Consider the following 23,896-nt stretch of genomic DNA (forward strand, 5'->3'; position numbering starts at 1 on the left):
AATTTCTACCTACATGCATACCGCATTTCTATATCCCGTAAACCTTCAAACTTGGTCATATTTATGTATTGCAAATGACAGGTTTAGCCCATTTCTAAACCTTTGCTTTTTAAAACTTCTAATTAAATTGTTATATATCGTATATAAATAATTTCCGAAATATAATATTACCCGGCGTTTCCAGGCACTTCCTGGTGTCCTGGGAGTTCGCGGTGTCGTGGGTGAAGTAGGTAAAATATCCATGTTTCGAGGGAATGAATAAATCCAAGTAGATCTGTGTACATGTACAACCAAATGAAGAATGGTCAAGATACCCCTCAATATGGGCCGTCTGTAGGGTTTCTGTAGCTGTAGTGTTTCGTAATGGTGGTATCCCAAACAGAAGCTGACACGAAGTCTCCCCCCTCCTCTCTCTCTCTCTCTCTCTCTCTCTCTCTCTCTCTCTCTCTCTCTGATTTCTGTGGACGTAGTGTTTGTGTAACGATGGCATCCCAAACAGAAGCTGACGCGAAGTCTACACCCCCTCCTCTCTCTCTCTCTTTAGGGTTTCTGTGGACGTAGTGTTTGTGTAACGATGGTATCCCAAACAGAAGCTGACACATAGCTAGTCTATCCCCCCCCCCTTTCTCTCTCTCCCTTACTCTCAATCATTGACTAAATGAGTAATTATTGTCATATGTATGCAACACTATTGCCATGCCATATTATTTCATCTATATTATTGCTACAGTTTTACACATTTCTCTCTCTCTCTCTCTCTCTCTCTCTCTCTCTCTCTCTCTTTCTTTATAAACATAAAACCGTGATAAATTATAAATAGCTCAATAACTCTCTCTCTCTCTCTCTCTCTCTCTCTCTCTCTCTCTCTCTCTCTTTATAAATATAAAACCGTGATAAATTATAAATAGAAATATCTCAATAACTCTCTCTCTCTCTCTCTCTCTCTCTCTCTCTCTCTCTCTCTCTCTCTCTCAATATAAAGCCGTGATAAATTATAAATAGAAATATCTCAATAACTTATTTATACTTTTTTACTGTTGTTTGATTTCTGATTGTGTAATTTATAATCCATGTGGTATCTCAAACAGCAGCATTTTTTAAACTACTGTAACAGTTTTACGCATGGGCAATATAACCATTATACATGTTGATGTGCTGCGCCAATAAAGAATTGTTCATGTTTTTATAAATGTAAAGCCACAATAAATCATTAATAGAAAATATTCCAATTACTTATGTTTGTTTGGTTTTTTTTTAATTATTATTGTTTGATTTCTGATTGTTTAATATATAATACATGTATAAAGATGAAGAGAGAAAATACGATGATAAATTGCATTGTATAGGGGACGTTAGAAATAAAAATATTCTAGGTGCGAGTCAATGCTATCAAAACTCAGGTATACTGGGGCTTTCCTCGAGATCTGAAGACTGCCGGTCATCATTAGCCATGATTGTTATCAAAACATCTTTCTCAGGTAGCTGTAGACCAAAATACAAACCTCGTTGTCTTTAAAGATAGAACCCAATGATCTCTACCCATGTGAAGTAATTGTATTGATGACGGCGAGGTAGATTGAAATTGCTTAAAACATTTCTATGAATTTGATTTAATGTCGAAAATTGGAGCAAGATTTGTCATTTGAAGACCATATGATAAAACTGACTGAAGATAATCTGTAGAGTTTGGTTCGTGATATCAGAACAAATCCTTCCCCGGGGATATTTTCGTTATGAGATAATTTAAGAGAATAAACCCGTTTTTTTAAAAATCAGAATCATTATTACCTTCTTAAAGTTCCTTTTCTTCCATTTTTTTTTTAGCCTTATTTGGTTCCTCACTTACCTCATTTTCCAAAGCAGCGGCAGAATCAGGAGCTGGTACGACATCTTTGCCATAATCAATCGGTCGCGGTTTTTACCTTCCTGAATTTTTTATCATTACGATTTAAATTATCTTTTGACAACTGTTAAAGATTAACAATTTTCTTTGTCCCTGAAATATTGTTCCCAATTTATAATTCCATTATTTTCTACTGTTAACTTAGCTAAACATGCCTGTGACATTGTGGTCAAAGCTTTCACGGAGATTTTAAAGATTTTTTGGCCGTCCGTTTCAATAGTTTTTACAACAGAATGCTTATCAATAACAGGATCACACAAATCATCACAACGGACCCTCAACATAATCTATAATATCACCAGGTTCTAACAATTTCTTTAGGATTACACTCTCATCTTTTGGTATCTGTATACAAGAAAAATATCTAATAATTTGTACTGACCAATACCCGCCATTCCACATTGAATAACTTGTAAAAATATCTGTACTATACATGTAATTGTAAATTTAGAGCAAGGCATCAAGGTTGTAGTTTTCATTGTTACGCACAGTTATTCGTACGCGCCATTTCAAAAACGTTAATTAAAGCTTTTTGGTGAGAGAAATTATTCGTTTTTCTATTTATAAAACATAATTAAGTCATAAGAACTGAAACTTTTAATTATAAGTTTCATTTCTTAAAGAAGGAAATCAGTCATTATGACACTATAGTATGCCTCTTTATTATTTGTAATGATAAAAGTCATGTCGGACATCCTTAGAAATACATACCTGTAACAAGTTGAATATGTTTTATCAATTGGACAAAATTTGCCAAAACATCGGACCACACAGCTGATTCTTTGCGAACGCGACAGGAAATCAAATCGGGATCGGAATACGGTCAAATGTAAACAGTGTGCTTCTTCGAGTATAAATAATAAAGTCATAAGTCACATTACTTCCTCTTTACCTTACTGTCTGAGTATCTTATGATGGCGAGCAAGTGGAAAGTTTTACCAAGGATAGTTTCTCCATCTGGACCTAAAAACAGTGCCTCTGTGATATGGCTACACGGTTCAGGTATTGCACAATGATTTTAAAGAATTTGCACATGTATGTTTGAGGTTCAAGAACTGAGCGTATCACGGTGATTGTATTAGAATAACGATGTATTTAACTGTTTAATCTGACTCGGTGGTTACCTGTAGATGAAGTCAGATATGTAATTCATTTTAAATGTGATTAATGGCAGGGGTCTATTACTATTATTTACAAAACAAACACAAACAAGAGGCCCATGAGCCACACTGCTCACCTGAGTCACATTGGCTCATATTTAAAGATTTTCCCTATAGATTCGCTTGTAAAACTTTGATCCCTATTGTGGCCCGATCCTACTACCAGGGCCATGATTTTTTCAAAATTGAATTTGAACTATGTCAGGAACTTCCGAAGCTTTCATGTAAATGTAAACGTTTCTGGCCTAGTGATTTTTCAGAAAAAAAATCAATGATTTTCCCTATACATTAGTATGTCAAAATTTTGACCCCCGGGGACCATGATTTTTACAAACTGGAATATGCACTATGTCAGGAAGCTTTCGTGCAAATGTAAACTTCTTTGGCCCAATGGTTCTTAAGGAGAAAATTCTTTAAGATTTGTTTCTATTTATTAGTTATGTAAAACTTTGATCCCCTATTGTGGCCCCATCCTAGTCCCAAGGGTAATGAGTTTAACGAACTTGAATCTACACTATGTCAGAAAACTTTCATGTAAGTCTCAGCTTTTCTGGCTCAGTGGTTCTTGAGAAGAAGATTTTAAAAGATTTTCCCTATACATTTATATGTAAAACTTGGATCCCCTATTGTGGCATCGTAGCCCCATCCTACCCCCCGGGGCCATGATTTTAACAAACTTGAATCTGCACTATGTTAGGAAGCGTTCAAGTAAATTTCCACTTTCCTGGCCTAGTAGTTTTTGAGAAGATTTTCCCTAGTATATATTTGTATGTAAAACTTTGATCCCCTATTGTGGCCCCATTCTACCCCCGGGGCCATGATTTTAACAAACTTGAATGTGCAATATGTCAGGAAGCTTTCATGTAAATATCAGCTTTTCTGGCCTAGTGGTTCTTGAGAAGATTTTTAAAGGGTTTCCCTATATATTTGTATTTTAAACTTTGATCCCCTATTGTGGCCCCATTCTACCCCAGGGGCCATGATTTTACCAAACTTAAATCTGCACTATATGAGGAAGCTTTCATGTAAATTTCAGCTGTTCTGACCCAATGGTTCTTAAGAAGATTTTTAAATGACCCCACCCTATTTTTGTGATTATCTCCCCTTTGAAATGGACATGGCCCTTCATTTGAACAAACTTGAAAGCCCTTTACCCAAGGATACTTTTGGCCAAGTTTGGTTATAATTGGTTCAGTGGTTCTGGAGAAGAAGTCGAAAATTAAAAAGTTTACACAGATGGACAACAGGCGATCAGAAAAGCTTACTTGAGTTTTCAGCTCAGGTGAGCTAAAAAACGGAGGTCGCGGCAGGCGTTGGTACGTTAAAGAACCCTCACTGCTTCGACCGTAAACGCTAAGCATAGGTCTAAATTTGTAGTACTTCACCTACAGCTGGTGACGTCTCAATATGAGTGAAAAATTCGCTATAGAACGTAAAAGAAATAAACCGATAGAAGATTTCATGCGTTAATGTTTTTGGGGGAAATGTGTATTAAACCTATATTATTTAAATTCACAGGTGATACAGGCCCGGGTTTGTTGGAATGGATAAAAATGGTGTGGAAAGAAGACTTCAATTTTTCGCACATTAAAGTGATATTTCCCTCGGCAGATCCCATGTAAGTTCACCAGGCAGTTTTATTTAAATCTGTTACATGGTGATATACTATTGCATATTCATTTTTTCCCACTTTTTAAGGCCTTACACTCTCAATGGCGGTAATTTGTCAACAGTATGGTATGACAGACTTCAACTGTCACCCAAGATTCCAGAAAATTTGCCCTCTATAGATGTCATGGCAACAAAATTGAACGAATTGGTTCAAACAGAGGTCAACAGCGGGATTCCACTCTCCAGGATTGTTATAGGTTAGTAATTGTCCATTGTTTCCGCCTGGAATGTTATGTTCACATTCTCCTAGGGGGAAATACTTCTTTAAAAAATACAGCCTAGATTTCATAATCGCTATATAAAACTTGCGCGGGAAATCACAATTAAATAATCATTCTCTACCCAGAGTTCCGTGCCCTACTGGCATTACACCTCTGTCAAGGGCTTTTTACAGAAATCTTGTAAAAGTTTCTAATATCCAACATTTTTGTATTGGACTAAATATTTAGTCTTATCATGAAATGGTTTTGGTGCAATTAAAGTGATGCTTACTGTAAATTGTTTAAAATCGCAGTTTTCTTATCCTAAATTTGGAACTACATGTACTTCGTAATATGCGTATGGATGTAGGACACTCACGTGGTGGAGATTTAAATGTAAACATGTAATCAAAAGTAAGAAAGGTGTAAAATATACGATAAAACCTGTAGAATAAGAGACAAACAGCTAAATGGTAAATATCAATCTAATTGAAATTAGATGTTGGATCCGCTTGCATACTCGCTACACAAACATCTAAAAACATCCCATAGAGGGTCACGTCAGAGGTCAAATTCGGTATCACTCTAGACTTATCGGCTTCAACAAACAGTCAATGATTTTGCCAGCGGTGATTTCATTGGTCAATCGAATTTGACCTCTGACGTGACCCTCTACGGGATGTTGTTAGATGTTTGTGTAGCGAGTATGCGAGCGGATCCAACATTTAATTTTAATTAGATTGGGTAAATATGTACTTATCTAAGTGCCAGGGGCAATGAAAAAGAGCCTGGTGAATCGAAGCTTGCGTAACGCACCCTCTGGTGAGAGATCGTTAAATAATATTGCACATAGGAAGGACTTCTTTAATGAGTGTTTGAATTGTTGCGCACGTGAATTGAATGAACGATATCTTTAATTCAAATGAATTTAAGATAAATTTTTGAATAATTACGTGCATTAGATGTTATTTTTAATGATATCATATACTGTAACAGTAAATAAAACTTGATTATTAGGAAATCACTTGCAGCTCCAAATTAAATGTTCCTTATGTCACATTAACGATCTCTTTCTGTATTGCAAATAAGATAAGATAATGATGTTACGAATGCAATTGTAATCCGTCATGTCGATAGTTGAGCAAAGACAAAATGAAGGGTCGTTCATCATTCCAAAATTTTATAACTATGGTTTTTGTCCAGTGCGACAATTTAAGGGCAAAATTATGAATGCACATCGTTTCTTCTCGTCAAACGCAATAATAGAAAACATGATGCACAATATGAATGCAGGGATGGATCCAGGAATTTTTGAAAGGGGGGTTCTACCTTTAATTTTGGTTTTCAAAAAGGGGAGGTGGTCCACCCTCAAAACGCGTTATTTTTACCCTTTTCAAGCAAACTTTTCTGACGAAAGTGGGGAGCCCCCTCTGGATCCGCCACTGAAATGACAAACAGAAAAAACTGCTATTTTGTAAACAATGACCTGATTTCTTGGACATTGTCAGGTAATGAACAACCTAATTTCGATAAAATGTAAACGGTGCCTGAACTCACTTAGTCTGACTATATCTTATACTATATATAAATAACTAAGATCTCGTCTACTGAAAGTTGCCCAAGTTAACGCAGAAAACGTGATCTCGTTGGGCCTACTAAATATTAAAATCGCGACGGAACCAGAGACGAAATAATGGTTCCAATATTCCGTATTGAGGATGATGGAAAAGTCGAAGTTTATAGTGTCTGAACGCGTTTTATCAATTTTTTGTCATGTTTTTTCTATTCATTATCATTTAGCACAAACGTAGTTTTAATTGTTATAGATTTTCTTTTACAGGTGGGTTTTCCATGGGTGGAGGGATGGCACTACACTTGGTGTACAGGTATCAGAGACAGGTGGCGGGTTGTTTTGCGCTGTCCAGCTTCCTGAATAATGACTCCAAAGTATACAAAGTAAATATTACGTCTGGATTACTGAAGACTGCACATTTACATCTATGAATATGCACGGACAGTTAGACAGTAAAACATGCTTATAGCGAAGTGCTGAGGGCGAACAAATTTGATTCCTTATAAACGTAATTCCTTATGTCCAATGAGTTCATAATATGTTTTAAAATTACAGGTATGGTTTTTTTTCCCTTAAACAATTCCTTGTGGATATGATTAATTTCCATTTAGGTCTGAGGACCCGGATGACAAACAGGTTTATAGTCATTGGAACTCCTTTTACCGTTCAGCATGTAGGATTCTAGCGTTTTGATAAATTGTGTTTAGTCTGCATTGTCCGCAATAAGGTTTCTGATGTTGCAATTGAGTTATAATTTTTGAATATACTACATGTATATATTTAATATGATATGTATAATATATAATTGAAATGATATATATTACCATTTTGTGCCCCCATTTTGTTCTTCCAGCTAAACATAAGGGTTTTAAAACACAGCAGTAGTATCTTAAGCAGAATCGCATACACGTGACTTTTTTCTTTCTTATGTCACATGTTTAATACTTTAAACATGTGCGAGTTTCCAGCAGCATAGAAAGTGCTGTAATGGATGAATCCATTTGTAATGTTTTATATTTACAGGAACTTAAAAATATCCAAGGCCAGCCATCTCCTCCATTATTTCAATGCCACGGGACCAGAGATGAACTAGTCCTGTTTGACTGGGGCAGAGAAACGTATAAGACATTAGAGGGCCTAGGTGTAAAGGTCGATTTTCACGACTTTGATTTGGATCATGAATTTAACAAAGAGGAACTGTCGATATTGCGGGAGTGGATACTAGATAGGTTACCCCCTGTTTAGAATTAGTTCCAGTCACATACAGTATTGTTGTCATTCGTAGACCATCTGCCCGATATGCATAAAACCCGTGCAAGTGATCTTTCATAATGTTTGACAGTAATATCTACATATACACGATTTATGTGTCTTTGTTTATTTGGATTATGTCTATTCGATAATGTTGCTCTCATATAGAGACCTCACCATCTGTAGGTGAAGTGCCACAAATATTGACCTAAGCATAGCGCTCAGAAACGTAAGAGTGCGGGTTCTTAATCATGCCAAAGCCTGCCGTGACACGGGACCTCCGTTCCGAAAGAACGATGATTTTCACTTCTAATACAAGGCGGAGCAGTCAATAGACGCACTACCTGTGTTCTAATACAAGGCGGAGCAGTCAATAGACGCACTACCTGTGTTCTAATACAAGGCGGAGCAGTCAATAGACGCACTACCTGTGTTCTAATACAAGACGGAGCAGTCAACAGACGCACTACCTATGTTAAACGCCTTAGGTTTGACGCGGCTCTGGGATTCGAAATCAGGACCTCCAGGATGCTAAGTGAGCGCCCACCACCAGACTACCGCAACTGGTATCTGCAAGGCGGTCACACTTGTAGTGGATTGCGTTTTGGTTTTATGTCAGACACCACCTCTGTAATCTAGCCTAAAACCAGTTAATATTTTTTTTAGCACTCCATCTTGAAATATGTAAAGACTGCTTCGTTGCAGATTGCATTTTAGTGGAGTTCCACTCGACTTGGGATTTCTAGTCCCCTACCGAGTCTGTCAGTCCGCCAAATCAGTTTTGAGCACTTTGTATGCTCCTCGAAAAACTAAATGTAGAGTAAGAAGGCCTCTACGAAAAATGTAAATGTTATGATCCATGGGGTAGAGGTTCTGATCCAAGGGTGGGTCCAAAATTTAGTATTATATACACTGTAGTATACATGTGTAAAACATTCAAATAATATCTTCTAAAAGGGACTAGTGATACTTTTAACTAATACTCAGGTGACCGATAAGGCCTGTGGGTCTCTTGTTACTAAAAGTGACATAATGGAATCTGTCATGTCTGGTTTTATTTTATATGACCTGGCTATTTTTGTGCATAAACTGGACGAATGGTTATTCACGAAGACGCAGACGACTTGACGTAGCGCGGGTAGGGGACATGTATTACTTTACAATACTTATAGAATGCTTGTTACGTCTTATTTTTTTTCGAGTTAAGATCCAATTCAATTTGCACGGGTCAACTTGCCCCCGATGCACCTGAATCTAGGCAGGGGGGGGGTCTACTGCACAAGCGGATGTCCTTTCGGTTGTGCAGTAGTTCGATTGGTACCAGTGCGCAATATGAACATTTGCAAAACACGTCAGACAGCACTTGACCTAATGATAGGTTGTATTGGCAAACTAGATCATTATAACGACCATAGAATTTGCGAAATACTTACTTTAAACGACACTGTTGAAACCCTGTAACATCAACTTGTTTGTCAGTAGTCTGTCTCGATTTAAGAAATGATCAAACACAGAACAAGCTATAGTGTATCGAATCAACACCATATATATCCAGATGATAATGGAATATTGCTTCAAAAATATGGGAAGTTAATGATGGAGAAGCTGAAATCATCTTGTTTGTCATAAAGTTGAGTTGTTAGTTTGCCGTTAACATCTATGCTAAATAAATATCTAAGTACTAAGCAGATGTCGAAGTCTCTTTGTTGTCTTTTATTTCGAGTTCACTGGGATATATCGAATCGACATATGAATGAAAATGATTATAGTTAATAGATAAAACGTCGTCGATATATCAAAATGATTATAGTTAATAGATAAAACGTCGTCGATATATCAAAATGATTATAGTTAATAGATAAAACGTCGTTGACATATCTAAATGCCGAGTAGAAGCTTGTGTCAGACATAGTGTAAGTTTATTTACATATTAGGTACAGGCGCGTAGCCAGGAAGAAAATGAAGTGTACGCATAGTATGGCAAGGGGTAAGGCGGCCCCCAGTGGGTCCATGACAGTGGGGGCAAGTGGACGAACCTCCTGAGTTTTACCAATGAAATCGCCTATATTTTGTGCCTCTGGGGTTTCTTGTCAATTTCCAAACCCAAAAGAATTAACAAATGTTTTATTATGCCGGCTCAACGTTGTGTTTAGATTCCTTTTTACAAATTTCCCCCCGTTGTTTTCGACTCGTTTATATGGTAAATGTTCCTAGTATCATGGAATATCCAACATTTCGATTTATGTATATACCGTAAGTTAGGTTGTCGTCTGCAATATTTAGTAGATAGTTCATAGATGTTGAAGATGGCTAAGAAAATAATCGATATTAATATTGTATCGATGAGGAACGAGTGATATACGTTGTATCACATTGTCGTGGATTCGTTTCTGACTTGATTGTAAGATCTAAGGTAGCTCGTTACATCAAAATTTTATTTAATGGCTCTTTAAAACACATCTTGTGAAGTATGGTTTCACCATCGAAAAAGTGATACAAGCTCTCAATTATTTTATATGAATTTTTTGTGATTTTTCCCGGAATGATAAAAAGGGTGTTTTGTTTGCAAATAAGAGATTCTAGAGTCCAAATTTCGGTGTGATTTGGTGCATGATATGAATATCTAATAAAACATACATAAAAAATTCAAATATATATGTTCTATTTTTTTAGAAAAAAATATGAAAACGTTATTTGTTGATATATTTTAAATCTACGGATAAAATCTTCAAAAAACATGTCAGTTAGAAAAGAGATATATCGAAGAAATATATTTTAAAAAGAAATTGAAACGAAATTACCAAAATTCAGATATTATCACTATATTTGTACTGGCCACCGTCCATAATAAATAGAAACAAATCGTCTATGCGTATGCCTAGAAAATTTATTCTTAAGTCAATGATTGGCATCATGTGACTTCCTCAACTTCATACGATATACTGTAATAAAACAAAACAATAATTGTAAACAGTGAATTGATACTGACAACACATATGATCATGTATAATAATAATTCAAACTATCCAAAAACCTAGTTCAATACAGAAAATTGCTGTTTATAACACAGACTGCACCAAACGAATAGTACTCTGATATAAATTACAATAAATATAAAGAGCATCTGTATTGCACAACAAAACAGAGTTATTGCCCCTGAAGTTACAAAAAGTTTGAGTGCAACTAGTTTTCACCTTATGAGCAAAATTAATCTACACATGGTCTTACTATATGTCATATATATCTTAATACTAACATTGAATTATATTGCACAATACTGTAATTCTGTAAACATAGTTTGCATAAATATTCAGAACATGAACTACGTACACATGTGTTTACTCAGAGAACATGCTTTATACACTATCAATTCAAATAATACACGTTTTCAAATAAATCTATGGAATGTGCTAATGTTCATCATTGTCTTACCAAATAAGTAGTTTCTCTAGAAAACAGCAGTTCAGTACAATGTCCAGTGAAACAGGAACATAATACCCACATTCTTCGCAGCGAGCTCGTGCATACACAAAAAATATATGTGCCCTAAAAACTATGACGTAGCGCGCGGATAACGTGTACAAATTGGCGCAAAAATTTAAATGTCGAAATTGGCTGCTACAACCCAGCCCCCTAATTGTGGAGGGCAATGTGACAGAATTACAACTAGTGCACAATAATGAAAAAATATATACAGTCACTTCGTAACGAACGGAATAAGTAATAAAATGTACTTAAGTCATGATACATGCATGGATATTGAACATACACCCAAGCAAATGCATATATGCAACGAATTCTGTCCATAATGTTCGTTTTTAATCCATTTCAAAAATGAGGCACAATTTGTCTATTGGACGAATTAAAGTGTTTGTTTGGGTTTTAACTTTCACTTGACGCACAAAACCTGCACCATCCGGAATAGTTTCTGTAACGACTCCCATAGACCAGGAATTTCTAGGAGCACTAGAATCCACTATCAGAACAATGTCACCAATTTTCATGTTTCTCTTCACATTACACCATTTCTGTCGCTCTTGAAGTAAAGGTAGATATTCCCTCATCCAACGATTCCAGAAGAGGTTTGCCATATACTGAATTTGTTTCCAGCGCCTTCTACAGTAGTCATCAGTCTTCACAAAGATGTCTTGTGGTAAGATTGGTTTAGTTTTCATCAGAAGTAGGTGGTTTGGCGTCAAAGCTTCCAAGTCTCCTGGCTGATCTGAACATTTCGTGATGGGGCGTCCATTTAGAATTGATTCAATCTCACACATGAGAGTACGAAGCCCTTCGTCATCCAAAACTTGCTCTCTCAGGACACTATTCATCACTTTTCTAATAGATCTGATGACTCGTTCCCACACACCACCATGATGAGATCCAGAGGGTGGATTAAACTGCCAGTCAATATTTCTTTGAAGCATAGAATCCTGTATCTGAGATAGGTTCCAGTCATTGATAGCTCTTGCAAGCTCACGCTCAGCTCCCACAAAGTTGGTCCCATTATCTGATCGTATTTTGATGACTTGACCTCGGCGTGCAATAAAACGACGCATTGCATTAATGTACGGATGCTGCAACTTCAATGTGCACAGCACGGCAAGCTAAACATGTAAATGTAACTCCATAGCGCTTGACATGACTTCGCTTTTGCTTTACTTCGAATGGTCCAAAGTAATCTACACCAACTCTTGTAAATGGAGGTTCGTTGGGAATCAAACGATCTTCTGGTAAACTAGCCATCTTCTGTTCTCCTACCTTTGAGCCTAGACGACGACATACAGTGCACTTAGATATAAGCTTCCGAATGGCTGAAGGTGCATGAATAAGCCAATACCTCTCTCTTAGAGCTGCTAGCGTATGATTTCTGTCACTGTGTTTCAGGTCGTGATGAATCTGTCTAAGAATCAAAGATGAAACATGATGATTACTTGGCAGTATTATCGGATGTTTACTTTCTGCTGGCATACTGGCTCTGTGAAGTCGTCCACCGACATGCAAAAGTCCATCGTTTTTATCCAAAACCGGGTCAAGTTTTCGTATACAACTGCTTCGTGTCACATATGAATGTTTATCAGCAAGTGTATGTAGTTCATCAGCAAATGTTTGATGTTGAACATAAGACAAAATAGCAGTTTCCGCTTCTGTCAAATCTTGAAATGAAATATGTCCCATGTTGTAATGTGTAGAAGGGACTTTGACGTTAGATGATTCATCACCACCACTCTTGTAACTCCTTTGTTGGATACGACGTAACAGTTTTTTGCGTATCTTCAGAATCCATGCGACACTCTTCCTTAGGGTGTACCAAGACGAATGATAATTGAGGAGATTGTTAACACTCTCCATGACATCACTTGGTTTTTGTATATTGGCTACTGCAGCTCTGACACATGCCTTAACTTCTGGATCAACATCCGTCGTTCCTTCTAGTATTCCTGGTGGTGTTGTTGGCCATTGTTCAGCTGGAGCCCATAAAAAGTCAGGAGCCTGGATCCAGTAGTCATGCTGTATGATCTCATCTGCAGAGAGTCCTATTGATGCATAATCTGCTGGGTTGAGTTTGGTATTAATGTAGTGCCATTCACATGGTCTTGATCCCTCATGAATCACAGCGAGTCTATTTGATACGAATGTTTGAAATCTAGACGTCTCATTTCCTATATAACGCAACACGGTCGTGCTATCTGTCCAGAACATACTTTCGTCTATAGGAATGTCTAATTCTGCTTTCAACATTTTGTCTGTGCGCACAGCAACTGTTGCTGCTGTCAGTTCTAGCCTTGGAATGGTAGTTTGCTTTAATGGAGTCACACGAGACTTGCCCATAATAAAAGAGCAATGGGTTTCTTTGATTGTGTTTTCTAAACGCAGGTATGAAACAGTCCCATATCCAATTTCACTTGCATCCGCGAAATGATGTAACTGAACAGAACACAACATTCCGAATCCAACGGGTTTTATACACCTTTCTATCGTGAAATTAGATAATTTTTGCAAATCACTGAACCAATTGTTCCACTGTATTGCAAGATTCTCAGGAATTTCATCATCCCATCCAAGTTGAAGTTTGGAGAAATTTTGGAGTATTTTCTTTGCCCTCGATACGAATGGTGCCAAGAATCCCAAAGGATCAAATACACTGCTTATTATCGATAATATTCCTCTCCTAGTAAGCGGTTGTTCCTTTACTTCAATTTTGAAGCAAAATGCATCCGATTCCACGCACCACTGTACTCCTAGAGCTCTCTCCATTGGAAGGGTATCATGATCTAAGTCTAAATCCATCACTTCTTTTGCTCTTTCTGAAACTGGAATGGACATCATGACGTCTCTATTGTTGCTAATCCACTTCGCTATGCGAAATCCTCCTTTCATTAGCAATTTTTGCAAATCGTTAACTAAACTGACAGCATCGTCAACAGTTTTAACTGACTTGAGACAGTCGTCTACATAAAAGTTCCTTATCACGGTATTGATAACCTCGGTATCGAAAAGTCCTTCAGAATCTTTGGCAGTTTTCCTTAGAGCATAGTTGGCACAACTGGGTGATGAAGATGCACCAAACAAATGCACGACCATCTGATACTCATTGGTTTGCTTACTGGTATCTCCATCCATCCACCAGAAAAATCTGTGAAAACTGGCATCTTGACGAGGTAAATGTACTTGAATGATGGAACATACTGTCAATATCTCCCATCACTGCGATCTCTTCTTGCCTGAATCTCAATAGTGTACCAACAAGTGTATTAGTCAGATTTGGTCCTGGTAGAAGTTGGTCATTTAATGAAGTGCCTTGATATCTAGCTGCACAATCGAACACCACTCTCAACTTCCTTTTCTTTGGGTGATAAACTCCATGGTGTGGCAAATACCACACTCTTCCGTCATCTAGACCGAGTTCTTCAGCTGGTACCTTGACGGCGTATCCTTCACTTATGATCTTGTTCATGAAATCACAATACTCTTTGTGAAAGTTTTTGTCACGGTTGAATCGTTTGGCAATAAACGACAATCTTTGGACGGCTTGCTTTCTGTTGTTTGGTAAGCTCACATTGTGATACTTAAAAGAAAGTCCAATCGTATGGTGACCATTCTCATAACGAATTGAATTAGATACACGTTCTAAGAATTTCCTGTCATTTTTGGACGGTTCATGAACATCATCAATTATTCTCTCACTGAAATCATAGTTGAATTGGTCACAAATCTGTTCTTCCAGTTTCCTTACATCAATGCGATTGACAGACACCGATGTACTGTAGTTGTCATTATTCATAATCACTTCAAGTGGTCCGTTGATAACCCAACCTAGTAATGTTTTCACTGCAAAGGGTCCATTACTAGCACTGGGAATAATTTCCCAAGGCTCCAATGCTTTTGGCACATTTACTCCGATCAGAAGTCCAATGTCACAATCGATCACATTCAATTCAACACCATGTAAGTGTGACCACCTTTTCACATCTTCCAGGAAAATCACATCCTTCTTGGACACTGGTAAAGTAGATTGTGTAAAAACAGGTGGTAGCTCAATGGTATTGTCACCATTTAGGTCGATCACTTCCAGACCACAAATAACGTAACTGTCGTGAACCTTTTCCTGTCCCATAGTAACTAAATTCAATTTGGTTCTCTTTCCTTCCACGTTCAACAAGTCGGTAAGTGACTCTAAACAAAATGTAGCATTGCTACCAGAATCTAGGAAAGCGTAAGTTGTCAGATATTTATCACTACATTTAGATTTTAGTCTAACAGGTACAATGGGGAGTGCTTGCCTTACGGAGTCTCCAGCCCCCATATGAGCAGCCACTGACAATGCTGTTGCTCCATTGCCACTGTTCGAATGACTTGGTATTCCGTAACCTTCATTTTTCTTCTGAGGGTCAACATGAAGAACGCTAGGGTGAAGTTTCTTACAATGTACACAAGACAACTTCCTTTGACAATTACTCTTTAAGTGACCAGATCTCAAGCAACCGAAACACAGTCCTTTTGACTTCAAGAATGTATATCTGTCCTTCAGGGACAAGGTTATGTATTTTTTTTTTACACATATCCATGGTATGAGTTTCTTGACAAAATGCACACGGCTTTGTAAATGCGATTCCTGTCCTTGACTTGTTTTGTGTAGTGTTTTCGTTATCGCATACTTCTGAATCCTTAGATGGTTCCTTTGCTATAATTGCAAAGTTTTTGTGTGTAGTAGAAAACTTTGTTATTTTCCCAGTTTGGTTATCCTGTGAATTTTTAACGACTGCCTTTGAAGTGCTCATGACTTCTCTTCCGTAAATTGGGTCTGTGGCTTTCTTTGCTTCTTTGTGAACGAAGTTGACAAGATGATGGAACTTTACGATTTCTTTTCTTTGCTTCAGTTCGTACACTATATTTCTCCATTTTTCATGTAAGTAATAAGGCAACTTTTTCACTAACTGTTTCAAGTTTTCTGAATATTCTAATATTCTGACAGCTTCCACATTTTGGATTGCGAACTGACACTCTTTGAGGAAAATTCCGTACGAGTCTAATGCCTTTGCACCGTCTGGTTTTATAATAAGCCAATCCAATGCCTTTTCACATACGCTTGGGCTATAATATCAGGGTCTCCATATCTGCCCTCATGTGAGAAAATCCTAACGCGATTTTGTGTGCTTCGCCTATGGTGAATTGTAACAAAAAGTTCAGTCGCTCCTCATAAGAATCAGTATTTGCACAAATTCTTGTGTTGAATTGTCGTAGAAACCCGTGATATTCCATAGGATTTCCATCAAATTTTTGTATTTCTGCCTTTGGTATGTTCAGTTCACGTGCTACTGTAAGAATCTCATGATTACCATAGTTTGGAACTGGTAGTGGAAGTGTGGAACACGGTTGCTGATTTGGAGAAATGCTGTATATAGTATTTTCATCCATGCGAGGTGGAGTAGGAATATATGCACTATAATGATCTCCTGCCATATTCCTTGTTCTGTATGACTGATCCTGAGATCTTCTATGAAAAGCACTGGTAAGTTGGGGTACATATGGTGTACTTTGTGGCATTTGACGAGTGTCAACATTGGATGTTGCACATGACTGAAAATAGTTCCTTTGGTCTTCCCACTAAGGAGCGTACGGGTTAAGTGTCACAATTTCCTTTCTTTCAGATATCTCACTGTGAAAAAGTTCATCCTTGTTTAGGAGAAATTCATCTAATTCTTGGTCATTTATTTCACTTTGTTCCAGTTCTTCTAAAATTTTAGCTTTAGCGTCACTTATCTCAATTTCTGTTTTAATTTCAAGTTCTTCCTCCTTTAGATTCAAATGGAGTTTTGCTTGTTCAATTTCCTTTTTTTGTTGTTGAGATAATGCTGCTGCTCTGGCTACCAGTTCAGCTTTGCGTTGATGCTCCTTTAGCTTTTCTCTGGAGACATGACTTGAGGAGGTCCTTGAAGTTGTTTTTGAACGTATGGATCTCTTGTCAACAGGTGTTGTGTGCTTTAAAATCCACTCTTCCACAGATTCCTTCACTGCGATGTGTTTTTTTTATTCTTTTGTTGAAATTCTTCATTGTCACTGATTTTTTTTCAGTTGATGGGGACAAAAGTTTCTGATATTCCTCATGTGAAAGTAGAAGTTCTTCATAAACTTGCAACCACTTTGTATATTCACTTCTCACAACATTTTTTTCAGGATTGTGTAACAGCAACTGATCTAATAGTATATTCTTAATTAAGTTGGAAAGCTCCTGATCAGCTCTCTGCCTGAACTTGCATCGATGTTCGAGATGATATGCCAATCCTTTTTCTGTCATAACTCTCTTTCGTTGTCGTTCTATAACTGGGTGTTCTTCACCATCACTCATGATTGTTCCTGTATACTTATTCGTATATGATGTACTGGCCACCGTCCATAATAAATAGAAACAAATCGTCTATGCGTATGCCTAGAAAATTTATTCTTAAGTCAATGATTGGCATCATGTGACTTCCTCAACTTCATACAATATACTGTAATAAAACAAAACAATAATTGTAAACAGTGAATTGATACTGACAACACATATGTTCATGTATAATAATAATTCAAACTATCCAAAAACTGAGTTCAATACAGAAAATTACTGTTTATAACACAGACTGCACCAAACGAATAGTACTCTGATATAAATTACAATAAATATAAAGAGCATCTGTATTGCACAACAAAACAGAGTTATTGCCCCTGAAGTTACAAAAAGTTTGAGTGCAACTAGTTTTCACCTTATGAGCAAAATTAATCTACACATGTCTTAATACTATCATTGAATTATATTGCACAATACTGTAATTCTGTAAACATAGTTTGCATAAATATTCAGGACATGAACTACGTACACATGTGTTTACTCAGAGAACATGCTTTATGCACTATCAATTCAAATAATACACGTTTTCAAATAAATCTATGGAATGTGCTTATGTTCATCATTGTCTTACCAAATAAGTAGTTTCTCTAGAAAACAGCAGTTCAGTACAATGTCCAGTGAAACAGGAACATAATACCCACATTCTTCGCAGCGAGCTCGTGCATACACAAAAAATATATGTGCCCTAAAAACTATGACGTAGCGCGCGGATAACGTGTACAAATTGGCGCAAAAATTTAAATGTCGAAATTGGCTGCTACAATATTCAAATGAGAGGAAAAAGTACCGATCCCGATCAAAATTGATAGAAATTGCTAAAATAATCATATTGTTGTTAATTGTATGCACTGTTCATCAAAAAATAATTCATTTAATTTGTAAACCAATTTACATCAAAGTAATGTAGTTTTCCAATGGCAAATAAAACTTCAAATTACTCGCCCTTGATTACAGGTGGCGCACGATCCGTTAACGTCCAAGGCGTTTCTAACCTCAAGTTTAAGAGAGCGTCGGAAGGACATGTTTAGATTAGAAAGTTGTTGAATATTTAGTAACGATGGCGGATTACGGTTCGTAGGACCTCACTGCGGTTAGAGACGAACTTAGAAAACGCATTGCAAGACTCTCTGGGCGGAAAGGAAAGCACGTTGAGAGTTTCAGCTGTAACCGAATTTTCTCTGTCACATCGATTAAATAAAGACATTCAATACACATTGAACGTTTTTCATTATAAACTACTTCGTGGTGAAGTTTACATACTTAAACAGTAGTTTAGGTTGAATATATAATATACAATACATCATAATTCTTTATAAGTTGTTGAATTGCATGTTTTAAACAATAAGATGCACCCCCCCCCCCTCTCTCTCTCTCTCTCGATCGAGGATTAAGAATATCAATTATAAATATATCCATATACAGTGTATATCTGAAATTCTATTATTAAGCTCAAATTTCCCCTGTTCGATTATAGATCTAGTCTAGAAAGGGGGGGGGGGGGGTCATAGAATTATAAGATCATTGATGAATGTATCACTAAGGATAAATAAAATTTCAGCATAAAACATTCATGCAGAATATTACGATCTACAGAGCAAATGTTTAATCCCCCGTAAATACTATCTGCAACAAAGTCGTCATCTGATATCTGTGAAGTCGGACTGAACTGAAGACTGAAGTTTATAGCGCACGACGCTGAGTGCAACTTAAAACGATCGTTGTCGCTGTCACATTTGATGACAATGAAACAGTTGATTTTTTTAAAAGCTTCATATCTCGGGAATTCTACCCCCGCTCCCTGTTTGCACAACAAAAACCTTATAAATCTTATGTACACCGGAAGTCAACAAGGACGTAAACGAGTCTTGCACCACCTATGTTTGAAATAGGCGAAACAACTGACAAATATTCGCAATTACAATGTTCTCTATGACTACTTTTTTTTATAATTCCAATCGGGCTTGGTTCAAATTTGAAAAATCGTAATAGTTCTGAATTTTGATGACCATTTCATTTCAATATCTGTATAAAATATATTTCTCTGATATATATCTTTTTTCTAATTGACATGTTTTTTAAAGATTTAAAAAATATTAGCAAATACCATTTTCAATTTTCATAAATAATTTTTTATTTAAAAAGTCTGTCTGAGTCGTTCGGGCATGTTTTCTTAGATATTCATATTATGCATCACATCACAGCGAATTTTGGACCCCAGAGTGTCTTATTTGCAAACAAGGCACCTTTTTCATTATTCCGAAATAAATCACAAAAAAATCATATAAAATACTTGAGAGCTTGTATCACTCTCTCGGAAGTGAAATCATACTTCATAAGAGGCGTTTTAACGAATCATTAAATAAAACTTTAGTGTATTGAGCTACCTTAAGAAAAGGGGAAGCACAGAAAACGAATCCGGAAGCGGGCAACCACGAATTTTGGATCCCAGAGATGAAGTGATTCGGACTAACTGTAAAACTCCTCTCAGTGATTTAAAACCAACATATTTAATCAACACAGTTCTACACAAGAAGCACGACGAACTGCACAGCGATGTTAATATCGCAAGGGTACCACAGGCGTGTTGTCAAGAAGAAAGTAAATGGTCAGCGGGAAAAAGAAATCTTTTAAATAGTTATACAGTTATATATATGTAGTTAATAGATAAAATGTCACTGATATATCAAAATAACGAGTTGAAGGCCACATCAAGAGATTTGTTCTTCTCGTGTAGAAGCTTTTGAATGAATTTTGCCACATAAGAATATAAAAACAGGTCAGCTAATAAAGGAGTACAATTCGTGCTCATGGGAATTCCAACAATATTTAAAAATGTACCTTTTATCACACGTTTCATTTGATGTTGAACATGCTGATAGGTACTGCTACGTCTTATTTTGGAAATGTAATTCCGTAAGACATGAATGCATTGTCTTACAGAATTGCATCTATGAAACATGTATTGTGCAGTCATTTTAAAAACCATATTACCCTGTCTTCTATTTTTATACACATTTCTCACTGATTCCCTCTCTGGAAAGTCCCTAGCCCATTGTTTGTGTTGAAAATGCGTGGTCTGTAATGCGGTATGGAATACGGTAACGGCCATTTTGAATTTGAAAAGTTTGATAAATTCAAATGGCCATAACTTGAAGACGCCCCTACATAAATTTGTCAAACAACTCCCTTTTTAACTTTATACTTTTGACACACTTTCAAAATTCATAGTGTAGAAAAATCCGGGCGGGATGGGAGGTGGGGCTAAAGTGTTACTGGGCTAAGATCTGTAACTACTCAAGCGGGATTATTTCAGCTTCTTCAATGTCCCATACTTATATACCACCAATTCCCTTATCACAACCATACGGCTTATATCCTTACTGATTCGATACGCGAGAATACGTTCGACGTGTGATCAATTTCTAAACCGAGGCAGGCTATTAATAGGTAATTTAATCAACAGTCTCGTTTAAAATCAGCACTTCGGAAATTCTATGGTCGTTATGAATATCTTTCTTGCAAATAAAGCCTGTTGGGTCGAATCTTATCTTATGAATTTCATACCAATTATTCCTTTCATAGTAATTTTGACAACGGATTACTCCGTTTACTTAATGAAGGCAGAGGGCTCACAACAGGTGTGGCCAGTCAACAGGGGGTGCTTATTCTTCCTAAGCACCCGATTCCACCTCCGTGGGTGTTTCCAGAGGTCATTGTTTGCCCTATTCTATATTTTGTATTCGTTAAAGGATTCATGATGTAGCCAGGGTGAACATCAAGTAAGTCGGGTTCCAGCTTGATGTCATTTATTTATTAATTACAGATATATGAATAACCAAATATAAAACAGACACAGACAACAAATACTGACAGAACAGCCATAGGCATTTCATATTCATTGTTTATACAAAATATTTCCTTACCCGAGACTTCTCATCGGCTGGAGAATTCCATATATACTATTACGAAATGCTGACGTCTTGCCTAGACATGGGTTAGGCTGACAGTACCTGGGTGGAAATCGCGCAGCGGGAAAATGCTACCAGTCACATGTCATTTGATCGGTCAGTGTTTCCTTTATACGTCAAAAACACATATTTTCAAATATTTAAGTGAAATGTGAATTATTATCTGCCCACTTAGCATGTACTTTATATTGTGCTACAGACTTCCTAATCTCTTTTATGATTTTCTGTTTACGTTGACTGTTGGATATCGTTACATTTGCAAGTATCGAAAGGGATTGACTAGTTCTAGTATTGCGTGTCATATTTGTACAAGGTGTAGATGGTGAGTCAGATTGTGCTGGTTTGTCACAGAAAAGTGAGCCGCGGTTTTCCTCTGCACACCCTGGTTACTGTCGGTTGTTAAGCGGCTCGAATTTATTCAAGAGACTCCCACCTGAGTTTTCTAGCATTGTCAATTTTTAAGTACATTTTTAATTTCGGCATGGAAGGTAATTTATGAAATCAAAAAGAAAAAAAACTGGGGTCATAGCATCGTCGCAAACCACGGTTTTGAGTCCACTCACGCTCCCTGATGATGGAGATAATCGAATAGAAGTACCCGTGGGTAACCGACGATGGGGTCATAGTTGCAGTGTGTTAAACTTGACCTTATTGTACGTAAAATTTACCTTCGATTTAATCGCATAAACTAGTCTTGTCTATTGGTGTCAACCCAACATAAATAACAGAACTCAATCATTACATCAAATTAATACATGCTCATGTCTGTCTACAAAATAGATATCAAAAGTTTAATGATAGAAGATGGAATATAATAATGACCTTTTTGCACTAAAATACGGGGAAATATATGAGCCGTTCCTAGCAACAACAAAAAAAGGCTCTTATCTTATCCAACAATATTTTTCAAAAACGTCACAATGAAAAACCGTAACATCATTTTTTGCATACTTGTAAAGAAAAGGGTCATGATTACCAATCACGAGTTGGTTGTCATCCTGCTCTAATACTATAGTATGTTGAGGGATGTTCTCTATAGTTCAAACTTTAGCACTGATATACTTAATGGCCCTTTTTGCTAGGAACGGCTCATATAGAATTTGAGAGTTCAACAAAACATACTAGGAGTATTGTCAGTTATTCGAATTGCACAAGCATTACAAAGTCTTAAGGACTTGAGATGAAACGTGAAAGAGTGGATGAGTTGTGTGATTTACGTCCCGTCGAGAATTTTTCACTCATAGTGAGACGTCATTATCTGTAGGTGAAGTGCTATTTAGACCTATGCTTAGCGCTCAGGGCCGAAACAGGGAGGATTCTTTAACGTGCCCCGACACGTTACCTCCGTTTTTAAGGTCTTATCCGAAAGATCCGTGATTCTCATTTCTAAATGCCAAGAGTTTGGCGAAGGAGCAATCATTAACTACATTTACGTGTTAGGTTTGACTGCCATGGCACGAGCGGGGCTCGAACTCACGACCTCCCGGGTACGAAGCTCTACCACTGAGCTACCGCGATCATCATTTTGTTTTAATTATTGGCCAAAATACTAAATTTTCATACAAAATTTCAGATAAATTAACACAGACTTTTTATGTATTCATTTTGGAAATATTATTGACCAAAATTAATGACTTTACAACATTTGAATTATTTCCAAGTCTCTACTACATGTAATATAAAGTAGAAATACACGTCTAGGAGTATGAATATTGACAATATATTGGGTAAAACAGAAACGGTAAATTCGTGTAGATATTAATCAATCCTTCCGCCACAAAATGTAGTCCGTTCTAAATTCTTTCAAAAATTTGAATTGACATACAGATTTTCAATTGGATATGCATAAGTGATAAGAATACATTAATATTTGGACCAATGGAATAAGCATTGAACCGTATCTAGATAATTATAATATCCTGTGTACTTGTGTATAAAAGCTGAGGAGATAACTCACGGAAAGTTGCTTTTTGTACATTGTATATACACGGGCTACATCAAGTTAAATATTTAATTTTTATGTCCCCGTTTAGATGACTGGAGGGCATGTATTTGTCCTGTCTGACAACATTCTCTAGTTCTATTCCACGTTTCTTAACATCACAGTTCCTCTAGAGTAGAGAGAGGCCTTAATAGATTTTTTTTTAAATGTAGGAATTGATATACCTGTATATCAAAATTCTCTTAAAATCTCATAGCATGGTACACTTTGTCCGGTCGAGTTAATATGCAAGTATCCTCATATTGTGTAGCTTCAATATTCTTTACTCCATGACCCGAA

At 36.8% G+C, this 23,896-nt stretch overlaps 3 protein-coding genes across 3 annotated transcripts; 1 reads left to right on the forward strand and 2 right to left on the reverse strand.

Annotated features, from left to right (window-relative positions):
• Positions 1-2,717: 2,717 nt before the first annotated feature.
• On the forward strand, positions 2,718-7,869 carry LOC125651619 (lysophospholipase-like protein 1). The gene is made up of 5 exons (XM_048880308.2): positions 2,718-2,905; positions 4,582-4,681; positions 4,762-4,931; positions 6,775-6,890; positions 7,531-7,869. The coding sequence occupies exons 1-5, from the start codon at positions 2,815-2,817 to the stop codon at positions 7,750-7,752; spliced, it is 699 nt and encodes a 232-aa protein (XP_048736265.1). The 5' UTR covers positions 2,718-2,814; the 3' UTR covers positions 7,753-7,869.
• Positions 7,870-12,318: 4,449 nt separating this feature from the next.
• Positions 12,319-14,340, reverse strand: LOC130055031 (uncharacterized). Its single transcript, XM_056166190.1, has one exon. The coding sequence runs from the start codon at positions 14,338-14,340 to the stop codon at positions 12,319-12,321; it is 2,022 nt and encodes a 673-aa protein (XP_056022165.1).
• Positions 14,341-14,359: 19 nt separating this feature from the next.
• LOC125649571 (uncharacterized) lies at positions 14,360-16,719 on the reverse strand. Its single transcript, XM_056166191.1, has 3 exons — positions 16,596-16,719; positions 15,915-16,303; positions 14,360-15,781 (listed from the first exon to the last, which is right to left on the reverse strand). Exons 1-3 carry the CDS (start codon positions 16,717-16,719, stop codon positions 14,360-14,362), a joined length of 1,935 nt encoding a protein of 644 aa, XP_056022166.1.
• Between the last annotated feature and the right edge of the window lie 7,177 nt (positions 16,720-23,896).

The sequence above is a fragment of the Ostrea edulis genome, chromosome 5 (assembly GCF_947568905.1).
Source record: "Ostrea edulis chromosome 5, xbOstEdul1.1, whole genome shotgun sequence".
Lineage (NCBI taxonomy): Eukaryota > Metazoa > Mollusca > Bivalvia > Ostreida > Ostreidae > Ostrea > Ostrea edulis.

Coding starts and splice junctions, on each gene's coding strand:
- LOC125651619 (XM_048880308.2), top strand. CDS start 2,815: ATGATGGCGAGCAAGTGGAAAGTTTTACCAAGGATAGTTTCTCCATCT. Junction 4,682..4,761: donor TTTCCCTCGGCAGATCCCAT/GTAAGTTCACCA, acceptor CCACTTTTTAAG/GCCTTACACTCTCAATGGCG. Junction 4,932..6,774: donor ACTCTCCAGGATTGTTATAG/GTTAGTAATTGT, acceptor TTTCTTTTACAG/GTGGGTTTTCCATGGGTGGA.
- LOC130055031 (XM_056166190.1), bottom strand. CDS start 14,340: ATGGTCGTGCATTTGTTTGGTGCATCTTCATCACCCAGTTGTGCCAAC.
- LOC125649571 (XM_056166191.1), bottom strand. CDS start 16,719: ATGGCAGGAGATCATTATAGTGCATATATTCCTACTCCACCTCGCATG. Junction 16,304..16,595: donor ACTACCAGTTCCAAACTATG/GTAATCATGAGA, acceptor TTATAAAACCAG/ACGGTGCAAAGGCATTAGAC. Junction 15,782..15,914: donor AACCATCTAAGGATTCAGAA/GTATGCGATAAC, acceptor TTGTCCCTGAAG/GACAGATATACATTCTTGAA.